Below are 16,544 nucleotides of genomic sequence, written 5' to 3'. Positions count from 1 at the left end.
ACAGTGTGCCCAAGTTTGGGATGCATTCCTTCTCCGTCTGCAAAAGTCCTGGGCAGACTCTTCTTCACCCCATTGCCTTGAGAGAGAACTAAAGTCCAGGGGCACTGGACACAGGTGACACAGCTCGTCAATGGCCACAAGCACTGGAAACGGAACTCAGACCCTCAGAGCTCTCCAGGGCCCAGAACTGAAGGCTCTCCCTCCAGGCAGGCTCAGATTCAATACAATTCTTCCTCTACATCCTTCAAACTCAAAAGGGACAGTTCTCCCTCCAGGCGAGTAAGTTCTACAGAAAGGGACTGTCCAGCTCCAGAGAGAGATGGGGACAGAAAGCGAAGGGGGTAAATCTGACCAGAGTCTGAGCTGGGTTTCAGCCCCAGGGGCCCACGCTTGCCCTTGATGCAGATATGTAAATTAAAGAGCCACAGCCAGGCCCCCAGCCTGCAGCCCTGCTACCTTCCCTCTATCCTTTTCTGTAAGCACAAAGCCTTAGACCTCACCCTTCCCAGGGAGCTTGAAGTTGGCCTACACAATGCTGTGCACACTCTGGATGGCTCACAGGCAGGGCAACCTGTCTGAGCATCTGCAGAGAAAGTACTTCTCCCAGAGAGGTTAACATGAAGACGGTGGTATCTAGTCAACACGGAGCTCCGTGCTTGGTGCTGCATGGCTCCAGGGAGTGCCCAGAACCCAAGAAAACAAGGGACAGCACAGATACGAGAGAGAATTCATGAGAGAGCAGCTGACAGAAGTTTGATATTCCTGGAAATACTCTTGTGCTTTTAAGGACGGTTAATTTTAACATCTAACTCAGAAGCAGAGGCAGATGGTGGCCTCTCCAGACCTGGGTTCTGATCCCAGCTGTGACGTTAACTAGCTGGGGCTCCCTAGGTTGGTGCCCAGAAGTGCTCCCTGGCTGCCCTCTCTCTGTGGATAAGGAGGCGATCAGAATAGATGGTCTCTCAGCATCCCACGCACTCCCACCCCAACTTGGGCAGTTTCAGACTCTATAGTTCTTTATGGCCAATGATGGTGTAATAAGTGGCACCAGGAGCCCAGCTGCGCTGCTAGCCCAGTGACGTTTTCACTACCTCCGTAACGACCCTATGCTGTCTTTGTTATCATCTTTGGTAACACATGTTTATTAGGTCATGAACTTCCACCCAGAGCAGCGCTCCTGCACAAAACACTGCCCGTCATTCTCAGTAACTCTATCACTGACCTGGGACCATCATGATTGTTTGGTCAACACCACTGGGATTGGGGTACATCAATCCCTGTCTTTCAAAGGCAGAAGGGGCAGTGCCGAGCACAAGGGGACTTGGAACCCAGAGCAGCCCCTCCTCTCTGCCTCCTTGCCATCCTCTGCCACCAGCGGAGCCTGGGACCGAGTTGCCATGCCTGGTATGCTGGAGTCAGTCTGGCAGAGGGGCATCCTTCGAGCTCTGTTTGCTGTTGTTCATGTTGGTGTCATAGCCCATTACATGCAGTCAATTATATCAGATTCCTCTTTGGGGAACACTGGGCAGAGCCATCATGGGGATCAGAGGAGACCCGAGAGGTTTCTAAATGAAGAAGCCTGTCGGGAAATCCTATTATGAAGCTCATCTTACAGGGCTGCGGTGTTAATGATCTTGGCCTCCCAGGGCCTGCGCAGAGCTGGTCTCCCGGGGGCTTGAGAGGAGGCTGTCTGAACTGTGGCCTTCCTCTCACTCACCAGCCAAATGCTGATGGGCAAGAGAGATCAGAAAGGTTTCCTCAGTGCCTGTGAACGCAGCTGCCACTGCAGTGCACCCTACACACACACACACGCACACACACACACACACACACACACGACAGCTCTCCCTCAGGCCGCCACTTTCTCTTTCAGCATCCAGGATGAGGAGGCAGGTGGAGACCCAGAGCAGAGACCAGCAACCCTTAGGGAGATTGAAATAGGCTCCAGAAACTTCTTTTCCCAAGAGGAACTAAATTAGACACATTTTTCTCCACTTTCGTATCCTGCAGATTTTTCATCTCAACTCCCCCAGGCTTATACGTTGGCTCATCTCAGCTGCTCAGGTTGACAAAGGCACCGAAATGGTTAAAAGGTTCAAAATATCCCTTGGGTTTCCAGACATGAAAGAATTTACATGTAGGTGGAAAATTACCCCGGAAAAAAAGTCCCCAGATGGAGAAAGGAGAGGAGTGAAGACGAAGCCTCCGAAAGAGAACCCTCTGAGGAGAAGGCAGGGAAGTATCTGGTCTGACGAGTGTCGTGGGAGAGCTGCACAAGGCAGTGAGTGACCTCCGGGAGGTTTCAGGCCCCAACTCGGGGCTCCGACAGATATGTGGGGAGCGGGAAAGACACAGAACAGGGAGACAGATGAACGAAGAACTGTTCTGTTCTTCAGTTGTCAAAGCCCCGCCAACATCCAGAGTTGGATGGGTCTTAGCTGACCCGAGAGCCTCCTCCAAAAGTCGCATAGACCCCTGGTTACAGAACCTGGCTCCTCAGCCCAGCCCTGACTGGCAGGCCCAGGGCAGGGCATGGGAATCCTGCAGGTTTGATGCACCCTTGAGCACAAGGCGGCACCCCTGCTGTTCAGAGGACAGTCCTGAGCGAACCGCTGGTGCCAGACAGCTACGGGGAAGGCTGGTCTTTGCTGGAACCCCTAGACAGTCCACCCTCAGCGTCCTGTCTCTGTCTTCTCTGCCCAGAGCCCTTCTCGGGCTTCCTCGCAGCTGAGGTGCCAGTCTACACCATCTGGCATCATTAGGACCCTGCACAGCGGTCCCATAGCCCCCACCACCTACTCCAGGTGCACTGACGCTCGTCTCCTCCCTATCAGCCTGCAGGCCACGTGCTCAGTCCACCCAGCCTCCAGCCTGCTCCTGCAGTCCCTGATCCCAGACTCCTTCTATGTCCCCTCAAGTTCTCAGGTCTACCCCTTCTACAAATCCCACAGGCCCAAGGACACCTTCGGTGACATCCCCTGGGGCCCGTTTCTTCTAGACTCCAGCTATATAGATGGTCCTGGTCTGAAGCTTACACCCAGGGTTCTAGGCCTGGGCCCCAACCAGACCTACTAAATACAGTCTCAGAAGGAGGCACCTGGGATGCCATTTTATAAAAGCTTTCCTGTGGATTCTCATGCCCACCCTGGGATCAACAATTACTGCTTCGTAAGACCGTCATTCTTTATCCGGCTTGGGGAGTCTTCTTACCCTACTTAGACATCCAGCTCACAAAGACCACCTGCCCAGACCCCCAGCCTCAAGGCAGGCCACATGAGCCACACCTTTCAAACGTGTGTTAACTGACCCATTAACATGTTGAGTGGCAGTGGGTCACATCCATGTGCTGATTTCACTGGCCACTGTGGAAAGTCATGGAGCTGGACCCGGGTAGGTGCCGGTAGGTAAACGACTGAACGTTCAGGACTCCTGCTGACCTGTGTCTCTGGGTGGGAGCACCACATGCCACCTTCATTCCAGAATCTTGTTCCCTTCGTAACCAGAGTCAGATGGCATGCTTTAGGACTTGAGGGCAATGACCCCTAGCAATAGATGGCATTGCATGGCTTCCAGAGCATTCTCATATCCATTGTCACTCTTGATTTTCACAAACCCTGAGAAGTAGGCATACACGATAGGACTGTCACTGGAAAAGGACTTGCCTAAAAACCATCCAGTTCACAGCAGAGCCAGGACTCAAACCAACTCCTGTCTCTAGGTTAGGCCTCTTCCACCTGGACACACTCCATTCCCCTTTTGCAAGTGACAGCACCAAGAATGAGGGCCTAGGCACCGTAGCTCAGTGTGTGCCCTCTGCAGTGGTGAGCCAAGGCTGGCCTGGATACCTCAGGGGCAGGAGCAAGGGAGGATGGCAGGGAGGGGTATGTATAGCATTGTATTGTCATTTCCTGAGTCCTAACAGTGGCTAGAGAGGAAGGCTAATGAGGAAGCTCTTTCTGGAAGTTCCAGGGACTGTGCCTGGGAGGGAAAGCCATAGGGGCAGACACAGGTGTAAGCCCCATGGGTACACTGCTCCAGCTAGGACCTCGCTGCCAGAGGCTATCCCAGCACACGGGACCCCTCCTTGAACACCCATAGGCGATACTGCAGCCCCCAAGCTCTAACAGACAGGTAAGGGGCCTACCCATGCCAGGTTCCCCCTAACAACTCAGTCTTAGCGTCCCCATCTCCCCCTGAAACCAACTTTAGCTAATGCAGTATTTTACACTCCACTGCACAGAAAAATCTTGCTGTGCACCAACTCTTGGCCTCCCTGGCCCGGGGACAGTTAGGCTATGGGACCCACACAGGGGCTTGCCTTAGTCATCAACCTGAACAGGGAAGGTATGAGGGTAGGTAAAGACAAAGCCATGATTTCTCATTAATCCACTGTACCATGAGCATGAAACTTGAAGTGGGGGCAGATGGGCCATTTTCCTAGTAATTAACAATTTCATAGAGACAAACACATGATGGGGTCAGAGTCACTGGTGGGGTCAGCAGGCTGCTGTGCTCTTGCCTGATTGGTCCAACCTGCGCTTATAGAAAGGATGAGTCAGGAACAGACGCTGTTCCACTGGGCCCTCAAGAAAACGTGTAAGCCGCTTGCTGCACATTCTAATGGGCAAGCTCTCCCCACAGCTTCTTCTGCTTATCTTCCCATCCTCCCTCATCACAACAGGAACAGCTGTAGGTCAGGACCACTCTTTGCTGGCTGGGTTGCCTAATTGGTCTCCAGGTGCTCTGCACAACCAAGCAACTGGTCACCATGACTTTGACAGGAGAGGGTTTAACAGATGAACAGTGCAAGTCAGGCAAATAAGGTTCCTGCCCATCACAAAAGTCTGGCATGCCACAAAAATAATATAAAGGATAGTCTTTCCACTATCCTGTAAATTCAACCCATGCAAAGGCCCAGATTCAAATGTCCAGAAAAGAAAATCTATCAAATCGACATACCTGTGTGAATCACAAAATTACCCAGCCTTCCAAGCCTGGCTCCAGCGCATCAGTTCTCAAGGCTTGGGAGACAGTAACTTGCCTCTCCTTCCTTCTCCAGGGCAGCTGATGGAGGTTCACTATTTCTCATTTGTAATTGCCTGGCATCCACCAGGCTCGGTGCTCCTGGCCTAATGAGATTTGGCTATACCACCCCAGAACTGCTGTGAACAGCCATGGTGCCCGCCTGACAGCACAGCTTGAGCACCCAAAATAGGTGGGTACTTCTTTTGAAGATAGACCATGGGACCCATCACAGACCTTTCCACACGCATGGCCCACCCCAAACCAAAGGATGTACAACTCTATCAGAATCACGGTCTATGCCCAAGGGCCCCTCACCTCCTGGGGGAAGCTGGCTATGCGCTCTGGGAAGGGAGGTCTAACTCAGCCATCAAGACCAGGTTACCAGCAAAGAAAAGGGCAAAAAAAATTTGGAAGATGCAAATTAAAGTTCTTGAGACAGGGGAAATGGGGGATTCTCTGCCATTCTAGGGCACTGAGCTCAGCCAGGCTGCTGGGCAGCAGGACCCATGATGCTGCCTCATGGCCACTCTCCACTTTCAGAAGTGCCACCAAAATGTGCTTGCCTATGCCTCTACAATGGCAAAGGGATGGTGTCCTATGTTCCCCATTTCCTCCACACTCGAATAAGTTTACAAGAAGCAGTTTGTAAAATCAAGCCAGGTTCACAATAACTTTAGATTAGGAATGTCCCCCAAAAGTCCAGAGGGGCCTGGGGCTAGGGAGGGAGAATGGAAAGAAACCACTTAGATTTAAATATTTGTCCCCAAAGGCCCTCCCAAGACAACCACCGGAGGTGATGGACAAGTAGCATGGACAGCAGAACCCCCCAAAAGAGAAAAGTTCCAATTAGCCCAAAGAAATGAGCCTGTTCCCAGAGTCCCAATTAAATCAGGACCAATCAATGCTTGCCCAGGTTCCTGCCGTTTCACTCAGGAAATAATGAGAAAAACGAGAGGGCTCCAGCCAGCAAGTGTGGTATGGCAGCCCTTTGAAGTCTGGAGAAATCACCCACACTGTTGCAAGTGTGCCTGGCAGCTGCTGCACCTGCCCCTTTAAGAACTCAGCCTGGAGCCTGGATTCCCACTCGGACCCTGACAAATGCCAAAGAGGGCGCCTCCTGCCCCTCCTCCAACCAACGGGACAAAGAAGAGCACTCTGGGACCAGTCCGGGCTGGTTTTAAAACTGTCTGTGTTGATTCATCACTTGATCTGGCACTCTCTCCCCTCTGTTTCCACACCATCCATCATGGGTACCATAACCAAGAAATCCAATAAAGACACAATGGCACAGCTCTCACTCTCAGCAGGCCGCAGAAAGGCTGTGTGAGTGCCCCTACCCAGGCAATTAGATGAGTTCAAAGGATCACAGAGCTGATGGGCATTAGCAATCCCATCTGAGCCTGGTGCTTTGCCTTCAGGGTTTTGGGGAGCAAGGTGAGGGGAGAAGGAGACAGGCAAGGGATGGTCTGGTGCTCGGGCGGGGTGGGGGTGATAAGAGAGGCAGGAGGCTCACAATGAAGAAGGAGGAACTAATACAGCCTCCCACCTCCAAGTTGTCCCAAAGGACTGGGGCCACCCAAGTGGTGGGTTAGGGTCAAGGAGGTCATTTCCAAGGTCCATGTGGGAAGTCCCATTCTTGAAAGAATCTGAAACTTTGAAGGCCACAAACGAAATTGAATAAAGGAAAGCAGTCTTCTCTTCCCCAACTCTGGATTCCCCCATGTTCCTCTTCCATGCATTTAGGCAACAGATGAGGTATGCACCCTCCAGACCTTTCTATTCACTCCCAGAGAAGACTGATGCTCGAGCCAGGTCAGCACATTGATTGCCACATATAGGACATGTGCTGCTTTGGGCTTAGGAGAGCTGAGGTGAGCGCACAGTACCCTAATCCCCCAAAACTGCAAAGTTTGCATCATTTGGAAGCAAAGGTAATAGAATTCATGACACCATCCCACCCCCATTCCAAAAGCTCCATCTCCTTCCAGGATACACCAAAGCTAGCTCTCTCCCTGCCCCAGGGCCTGGCATTGAGCCCCTGGAGGAAGACAGCCAAGCCAGAGGGCTTTGAGTTAATGAGCTACATGGGTTCAGTACCAAGTTGAGTGCTGTGGGAGCTGGACTGAAATCAACTAAAATATTTTCCAAATTCAGTCACTTCTCAATTACCCTTGAGTGAATTGTCCATGACAACCCAAATTCTCCATGCCTCAGAGTATGGAGCTAGACAGGATGCAGAGCTGTGTGTGTGTGTGTGTGTGTGTGTGTGTGTGTGTGTGTGTGTGTGTGTGTGACAGAGAGAGAGAGAGAGAGAGAGAGAGAGAGAGAATGTGAAAATGCCCCAAAATTAAATATAACTCAGTGGGTTAAGTTATTATCCATCATTTGGAATTCTCCCTGTCTCTTCCCCCTGCCATGAATACAGACATTCTGATTGGACACAATTGGAAAATCATCAGGCCTAGTATTAGGGAACTTCCCCGGAGCTTTATATTATAAGAGCCATTGGGCTGCTCTGTTCCTGTGTGATCCAGGGCTGGAGGTGGGGAAACCTTGCAGACTTGGCCCTGCCCCAGCAGAGGCCTCAAGAGGCCCCAGAGCTTACCCTTGCAGGCCACGCTGTCCTCGGCCTCATAGCCAGGCTTGCAGGTGCAGCGCCCAATGGGCACCATCCATTCCCCATCCCCGTTGCAGTAGAGTTTGATGGGTACGTCCACTTCCTCTGCGTTGGGGATGCACGTGCCCCGAGCAATCACCAGAGATGTGCTCTCCGCCCCTGTCATGGTCTCTGGGAACACTGCAAAATTTTGCACAATGCTGGGACACTTTTTGAAGAAGACACGGACAGAAAGGAGAGACATACAGGCTCCATAATCCTGGAAAGCAAGGTAAAAACCATTCCGAGTAAGAGGCCCAAAGCTCCTGACTTCTGTGTTGACCTTCATCAACCTTCCCCCGAAGTCCACCTGGGAGAAGCTCTCGTCTGCAGCAATGGTGTCTACTTTGAGGTAGGGGGCCTCAGACCAGAAGGCTGACTTCTTGGTGGCAATGACGGAGTCAGTCTCATAGTAGTACAAGTTGAAGGTCTCCTTGCAGGAGCCTGGGACGTTGGGGAGGCTGCTGCAGTCTCTCACAGTGAAACGCATCTCCGTGTAGATGCGATGGGCCCCCCGCCTGTTGATGAAGGTGGTGAGCAGCCAATTGTTCTGGTTGGGCTCGAAGACGTTGCACACCTGGTAGGTGCGGATGGTATTCAGGTTTTCATCATAGCCACTGACTTCTTCCCACTGTACCAAGTAGGCCACAGGCACACACATGCAAAAACACAAAATAGACAGTGAGCAGACAAAGAGAGGCAGAGCAGAGGAGAAGCCTGGCACTGGAGGGGGCCTTAAGAGCTCACCAATCTAGCTGAGAAATGAACACATCTAACCTGCTTTTAAAGCTTTCTTATAAACAGACTTCAGAATATTTCTCTGCAGCCCATCCTAAAATATCACAGACTTCACTCTAGAAAGCCTTTCTTCATCTAACCCACTATTCACATGCTGTGACTATGGCTCATTCCATCCATGGGGACAACCTGCAGCTTTTAGCCCCACGTGATGACAGGACCTTTCTTCCTCAATGACACAGCCTCTACTCGCAACAGCCACTCCATGGATTAGGAATCCGACTGCATGACACCCCACCTTGAATACTAATTACTCAACCTAATTTCTTAATTGTGGTGAAATGCCTTCATATCTCTGAAAAGCATGTGAATATGAAGCTTCTCAGAATTTCTCAACAGCTCAGGTTCTCATAAACTTTTGTTTTATAACATCAACTCTTTGAAAGAGCTAGACTCTAAAACTGGTAAGAGTAGCTGCTAAAAGAGATCCTTAATGGAGAAAATTAAGCTTCATTTGGTACAAATTTCAAGCAAAGAAGTGATGGAAGAGAATGTTGGAAGGTATTACTTAGGGAGAAAGGAAAGCTTCTTAATAAGGGAGAGATGATCAGGCTTCAAGTTGAAAAAAAGTCCTCTCGTTTTTATCAGCCCTTTCAATTGGAAGAACAGGAGGAACAATGCATTTCTTAAGTAATGCCTCTCAATCTTCTCAACACTTCCCAATAGAAATAGATACTATTATCCCCAATTTACAGACAAAAAAGATATCATGCAATTCATCCATGGTCACATGACCATAAGAGAAGATGGGGAGAAGAGGAGATAGAAAGAAGTGCTTTGAATGGCCAAAGGAATTCTCTGAATAACTATTTCAGTAACAGGCAATAAAAGGAGTGGGGCCCATGAAGGCATGGCTTCCCTAACGGATCCACTTTGGGCGAGGGGCCAAAGAAGAGTTGCTGGGTCATTCTTTCTTCCTGTGCTGGGAGAGGAAGCAGCTGCCCACACTGGTGGGGGTGAGGGGGTGGGCAGGGGCTCAGGACCCTAATCTCAAGAACTGGGAGTATTCCCAGAAACTTTCAGTGTGTTGGCTTAAGAAGTAAACAAAGGAGAGAAGAAATTCAGCTTCCTAAAGTGAAGAGAAAATGGATTAAGATCCTTGACAATTTAGCAGCACTGATAAAAGAAACCAAACACTACCTATTTCTTTAAATATTGTGCTCATTGCTTCTTATTCACAGTGTGGAGTTGAAATATATAATCTAGGATTCTTCATTAAAAGAGCTAACAGCCTATTATGTGTGCAAGGGAAATACACCACAGTAGTTTCTCACACGGAATTAACCCTCTGTAGGAGCAGGAAGGCAGAAGCAAGGCTGACTTTCAAACATGCACCATTATCTGAAGACCTGGCATGGTGCGGAGGAACAAACGGGCACATGGAGAGCTGGCCCTGCATACCGAGCGAGGCCTGTAAAGTGAGCTTACCCACTCCAGCTGCCTGGGCCACTGCCACTCAGGCACCTGAGCTTCAGTCTATCCAGGGCCCTTCTTCCCCAGCCCCTCCCACCACTCCCAGGGGGCCAGTTCCCTCCCCATCCCAGAGTCCTTGGTGCGCTCCATCTGGGATCCTTGCACACTGCCAAACTTCACCTGGACTTTACCTAACTTCTTATTGACTCTCCAGATGTCGAGGACCAATTTTTATTCCTTCTTTAAGATTGTATTATACTCTACTTAAATGCGTTTGTTATACTTATGTTCAGCTCGCCTGGTTTTTTGGAATCAGAAAGCCAATATGTTAGGGAGAAGTAGCTGGCAGTTGTTTCCATTCAAATTTGCAGACCTCGCTCCCTTTCCATGGCGATTTTGAAATAATGTTTTCCCAGTTGGCCCTGCATGACTTTCAAGAGAAGGACAGGTTTATTTTGCTGTTCTGTAATTGTTTAAACACAGCAGGTCTCACGATCCATGATTTCAGTTGTGCTGTATAAGGTCTCAGCAGAAATGTGGGGCCCCTTTGTTAATGCACAGGTGAAGCCTGTGGCCCCCATTTAGGCTGTGGGCCTGATTCCAGCCTGAGTCCTTGACCCATCCAAGACTAATGCAGCTCTGTCTGCTGCGTGGGAGCCAGACAGGAAGTCCACCTTTCGGGGCTCACCTTAGCGTTGAGACTGTCACCACCAGTAGGTCATTAAATAGACTGAATGAGGATTTTCACTCTTGTGGAGCTGGGATATTGAGAACATTTATCTTAGAAAATGACACTGATTGGTATTATAAGACCCAACAGAGGTAATTGTTTCAAACATTAACCTTTCTGGGCCTCAGTTTTCTCATCTGTAAAATGAGGAATCATACTGGGTGACCTCAAGTCATAAAATTCTACCAATCTAATTGATTCCCTGACAGCTCCTAAGGGAGAGATCAAAGCAAATTAAGGGGAATATAGCTGTATATTCACAGGGAAAGAGTAGAGAGAAATTGAGAGAAAGGAAATGACTCCCTGTTGTTTGGAAAAAGGCCATCACGGGGTCTCCCAATCATTTTTCCCCCTATTTTGTTCTTCTCCTGCCAGTGGATGCTACAAAGAGTTGGAAAAATCAGTGATCGGAGTGGGCTAGAAGCGGTATAAATGCTTCCAAGCAAGTGGCAATTAGGATCAGGAAAAGAAGAGATCGAGTTTGGTAAATCAAGATGAGGGCAGAATGGCATTCCCAGCAGGGAGGGACAAATACTACTATTTGTTTATGATACTTGGAATCAGCCTCATTGCTTTATAGTTATACCTTGTTGATAGGTCAATGGAAAAAATATTTACTGAATGCCAATGTTATGCCAGGCATTCCATTAGCCACGGGAATGCAGCAACATGAAGCTTATAATCTAGTGAGAGAAACAGAAATTAGACAAATGGTTATTAAAATAACTAAATAATTACAATTGTGCTAACTGCTGTGAGGGAAAATTACAGGGTGCCAAGAGAGGGGGTGTACCTGATACACAGAGGAATGTCAGGGAAGACCCTCCAAGCTGAGAGGGAATGGATGAATAGAAGTTAGCCAGAAGAAGTGTGTATCCTCTGGGAGCAGAGAGGGGCAGAGCAGTTAGACCTGGGAACAGAACGTGCAAAGGCTCTATGGCAGGGAAAAGTGACCGGGCACCCTTGAGGAATGAAGCCTGTGTGACAAAAGAGGCATAAAAAGCCACCGGTGGCAGGAATAAGACTAAGGGGAGGGGAGGTCAAATTGGGAACTCTGAATTTCATCTTGATGGTAACTGGAAGTCAGGGATGAATTTTAGGGAGGAAAATACAGGGGATTAGAGTTCAGTTTTTAAAAGATTTCTCTGATGCAGAGGACAAGCTGGGCTGGAGGGCAGCTTGAGTACATGAAAAGGACCAGTGGCGGTCGTGGTAGTGGTCCAGGCAAAAGATGATGGTGGGTAGACCAGACTGGTGAAGACTGGAAAGATATTTTGGGGTAGACTCTCTAGGTTCTCACTGAGCCAAGTGCGTGTGTGTTGGGAGGGGGCGGAGCGAGGGGCACAGAGAGAAGCTGGTTTGCCCAGACTCACTGGGCCACGTGTTCCCTTAACTCTCTCATGCATCAGCCCTGCCTCCCCAACCCGGCTTTGAGCTCCCTGTGTCCCCAGGCACCACTTCCCAGATCCTTAACAAAGGGAAGTTTTACCACTCTTAATCTACTACCCCACAGATGCCCAATTTCTCACTCCGGACCCCGTGTCTTTCACCCAAGGCCTGTGCTGGCTCCAGGCCCTGCAGCGCTCTCACTGCCCATCCCAAAGCCGGTGTCCAAAAGGTCTCTATTCGGGAGCAGCTTTTCGGCCTCCACTTCTAGGCATTTGACATATCGCCTCCTGTCTTCTTGCCTGTAATTATCTCCTCCCATTAAAACAACAACAAGGCACCATGATTTGCTTATCAGATTGGCAAAAAATTAAAAAGATAAAATATCAAGTCTTGGTAAGAAGTGTGCAGCACAAAGTTGCTACTTGCAGTCGCCACCGTCTCCAGAGCTTTAGGTATGCCCAGAGCACTTGGAGGTGGCTGGGTCTCATTGGATCGGGGACTAGGGACAATGCAGCATGTGCTCTGAGTGGGGTTTCTGGGAGCTTCCACAGTCATCGTGGAAAGAACCGTGAACTGAGATTAAAATTCTCACCATTCAGTGGGATAGGGGGCTCAGAGTTTGAAATAATTTGACTAAAAGAAAATAAGGTCCAGGACATGTCTTGAACATCTTTATCTGTGGAGTAAGATTGATAACGCTGCGTGCCAATCTGACCGTAGTCCTCCCTTTTTGGAATCTCAACTGGCCTTTAATATGACTCCTATGACCTTCTGTTCATGTCCATTGATTAGTAAGTGCATAAACAAAATAGGACGTAGCTACACAATGGAATACTATTCCGAAATGTAAAAGAATGAACTGTGGTCACATGCAACAACATAGCTAAACCTCTAAAACATTGTGCTAAATGAAAGAAGCTAGACTCAACAGACCACATAATGTATGATTCCAGAGACATGAAATGCCCAGAAAAGGGAACTCTCTAGACAGGAAAGTATTAGTGTTTCGCTGACACTGGAGGTGGGAGAGGGGAGTGACTGCAAATGGTCATGAAGAATCTTTCTGGGGAGTGAGGGAAATGTTCTGAAATGGGATTATAGTGATAATTACACAACTCTGTGAACTTACTAAAAATCATTGAATTGCACATTTAAATGAGTAAATTTTATGACATGTAACTAATATGTCAACATAGCTTTAACAAAAACCTTTCTGTTCTCTGGTTCAGCCTACACCTCAATATCCCAACAATGCTGCCGTGGTCTCTATCATCCACAGAAAGTCTGGCTGCACAGGCAGCTTCGTGTCCCTGCTCTCCTACCCTCTGAGCCAGGGATGCCCGTCTCATCCCTTTATCCTTGTATCCCAAGTGACAAATATGTGCTAAATCATGTTTGTGGATGAACTAGTGATACTTAAATTGGGGCAAACGTGGCATCTAGAGCAGGCACAGGTGGCAAAGGAAGCAACCCTATCATGGACACCAAGGGCCTGGGTAGAATCAGGAGGGTGGTTCAAAAATGCGATCAGAATCTTGGGCCCAGGACCCCACTCAAAACACCACTTGATTTTCCAACCTGGAATCAGGCAGGTATCAGGCCAGAAACTCCCTATACATCCAACACACCCAATTTGTCACCATCATTTGCCATTTCTTCCAGAACAATATTCCCCCTATCTGGCCTCTTTCTTGCATTCTCACGGCCATGTGCTAGGGCTGGCATTACTTTCTTCCTGGACTAATGCTCTGGCCCACTATTTGGTCAGCAATTAATGACAACAGACCAGGCAGGAGATGGCAGAAGCTCAAACCGGGGCCATATCCTCTCACATCTGGACAACAAGATTGTCCATTTCTGACCCTTGATGTTGTCCGCGATGTTGTGACTGGCCCTAATACTTTTCTTCCACCCCACTCTCATCCCAGCTCAACTCTTCCAAGACACAGAACCAGAGAATAATAAATCTGGCTGGAAGCCACTATAGATCATGTTGACGAAGACCTTTTGTTGACAAATGGGCAACTGAGACCCAGAGCCATTCAATAACTGGCCCGAAGTCGGTTGATGGGTGGCAGAACCAAGCTCTCTTTGCAGCTCCCTCCTCGGAAGGAGCTCAATCTCATTTCCTCCCTGACGCTTTCCCAGCTTATATTATTCAGCAACCATTTTTCTGAATGCTTAAAGCATGACTGAACTTATTCCATGCAATTTAGCATTCGATAATACCCTGTTTTGAACTATTCGTTAATTGCTTCATGTGTGTGACTTTAGATTCTGCTACCAGGCTGTGAGCTCCTTGAGGACAGGGAATTATGTTTTGACTAAATTATTAGTTCATTTTAACAAGCGAAATAATTCCATGCATTTAGCTTTACAACCCTGGTATTACACAAAGGACATTTTTATTCAGTTATGTCTGGGGCCAGTCAAGTCCACAGGCTTCTCAGGGCACCATCCTCACTCCCTTCTACTCACTTAATATCCTGAGTGATCTCATCCACATACAAGGCTGCAACCACCATGGGGTACATCACTGACCTCTCCCCAATGCCCCAGACTTATTCATCCAGCTGCCTGCTGGACGCCTCCCAATAAACACCTGACCTCACTGCCTTGCTATCAGCTGTCCTGCTGCAGTCTCACAAATCCATCTCTCCCACCCCACACACCAAACACACACACACACACACACACACACACACACACACACACACACTAGAGAGCAGAACCCCATGCTGGAGACCCCTCCATATTCCCATGCCTAGCCCTCTACAAATACTGGCAGATTGAGGGGATGAGCAAGGCCCTGGTCTGTTCCTCAATTTCTTTGCCTCCTCAGACCCTGATCCTTTCCTCGGGGAGTTACTGCTGGTGTCACCAGGTTCACTGGTCCCTGGAAGAAGAAGAAACAAAGCAGCCTTGCACAACCAGCAGAATATGAAGAGCCTTTGAAAGGGCACTGTTACTGATGCAAACGGCCACGTGTCCTTGAGATAAGCATAATAAAGAAAACAATGACACCTATTAGAAAGTACTTGTTCAGGCTTTCAGACCAAGACTTTGACACATGAGAAAGACACCTGCAGGTTCCTCTAGATCTAGATGTGTTAGACTTGCTTGTTGGAAATCAGGGCTCCCAAGGCTCAGTAGTGGCCCAGAGTGCCTGTTGACATTTGGACAGTGCACATTGACTGTTAGCAGTCTGGCTGATTGTGTGCGCACATGTCTTTGAGCATGCGTAGCTGTGGTTGTGTGTGTGTGTGTGTGTGTGTGTGTGTGTGTGTAAAACATGCTGTTCCCCTTCAAAACCACTGCCATAAACTCCAGCCACTGGTCCATCTACACTGCCTTCTAGAACAAACTTCATAGACTCTTATACATTCTCTATCCTCCCGGGGTACATTTGGATTTCGGAAACAGGCAAAGGTCATTGGGAGCCAAATCTGATGAGTTAGATGGATGAGCTAGCAAAAGAATATTTCTTGGTCAAAAATGAAGAGCCACTATCAAATGAAGTTCACGACTACAAAAACAAAAATAAAGTGAGCTGATTCCATTCTCTGCCTCTGAAGATAGTTCCAGGCATGGGTTCTGAAAAGATATGTGATAGTTGGCCCCTCCCTAGACAGCTACAACCTACCCAGGCCAACTCTGCCCCTCACAGAATGCCCAATGGCTACCATGACGCTACATCATAAAACAGCCACAAGTAAGCCACTTCTACAGGGCCTGGCCAGAAAGGGTCACTTCCTCTGGACATTGCTAGTTAGGATGAGGATAGAAATCACTGACATCGGTGTTTGGGCCTTCATTAGCTTAACCAGATCCAGCTATTCTGAGTTGTTTCAAATGAAGCTTATTTATTCCATTGTTTAAACCAAGAATTAAGCAACTACTTGCACCCCCAAACAGTGTTCTAGGTGATGGTGACACAGCAGTGACTAACTCAAAGTCCCTGCCCCCGTGGGCTTTCTATTCTAATAGGGTGACCCAGAGGATGAACAAGCAAACAAATGAAAAATATAAAGTCTGATTGTGTTAAACACTGTTGAGCAAGTAAGGGGATCGTGTGAGTGACAACCAGCAGTGGGGCCATCATGGAAAGGCTCCTTCTGAGCAGAGATCTGAATGGCAGGCAGGAGCTACCAGCCTGGAGGGTACATGAGGGAGGCATATTCCAGGCTCAGAGAACCGGAACAAACTCTCCCGAGAAAGCACACCTGACACGTCACCAAGAAAGCCAGGAGGCCCGCATGGCTGCCAAACTGCACGGAGCAAGGGGAACGTGGGTGGAGAGGAGGTGGGGAGCTTGCCAGGGACAGGTGAACCCCACCTCTGCCAGTTACAGTTCTGTGACCAGGAACAACTTTCTGAGCTTCCGTTCCCTCATCTGCAAAATACTATTTACCTTTCTGGGTGTCGTGAGGACGGAACGATCGTGTAAGTAACTCATCTAGTGCTGTGCCTGCAAGTAACCACCGTTCACTAAGTACTAATTATTATTGCTATCAGCCTCAGCATCATCACCGT

The 16,544-nt window shown here is 48.8% G+C and overlaps 1 protein-coding gene across 4 annotated transcripts in view; it reads right to left on the bottom strand.

The window, feature by feature from the left end:
- Window positions 1–16,544, bottom strand: part of EPHB1 (EPH receptor B1) — a 418,394-nt gene that overhangs the window by 253,425 nt on the left and 148,425 nt on the right. For 3 of the 4 annotated variants that reach the window (XM_019748047.3, XM_019748058.3, XM_019748067.3), the window contains exon 3: window positions 7,631–8,312. The exons of the other annotated variant lie outside the window; for it this stretch is intronic. In XM_019748047.3, the coding sequence (XP_019603606.1) occupies window positions 7,631–8,312 (682 nt within the window). The remainder of the gene's footprint in view (window positions 1–7,630; window positions 8,313–16,544) is intronic. 4 annotated transcript variants of the gene reach the window in all.

Source organism: Rhinolophus sinicus, chromosome 5 (genome assembly GCF_057876585.1).
Source record: "Rhinolophus sinicus isolate RSI-liver-muscle chromosome 5, RSI-T2T, whole genome shotgun sequence".
NCBI classification, from domain to species: domain Eukaryota; kingdom Metazoa; phylum Chordata; class Mammalia; order Chiroptera; family Rhinolophidae; genus Rhinolophus; species Rhinolophus sinicus.
The sequence above is the reverse complement of the archived record's forward strand: the minus strand, read 5'-3'. Positions and strand labels throughout refer to the sequence as shown.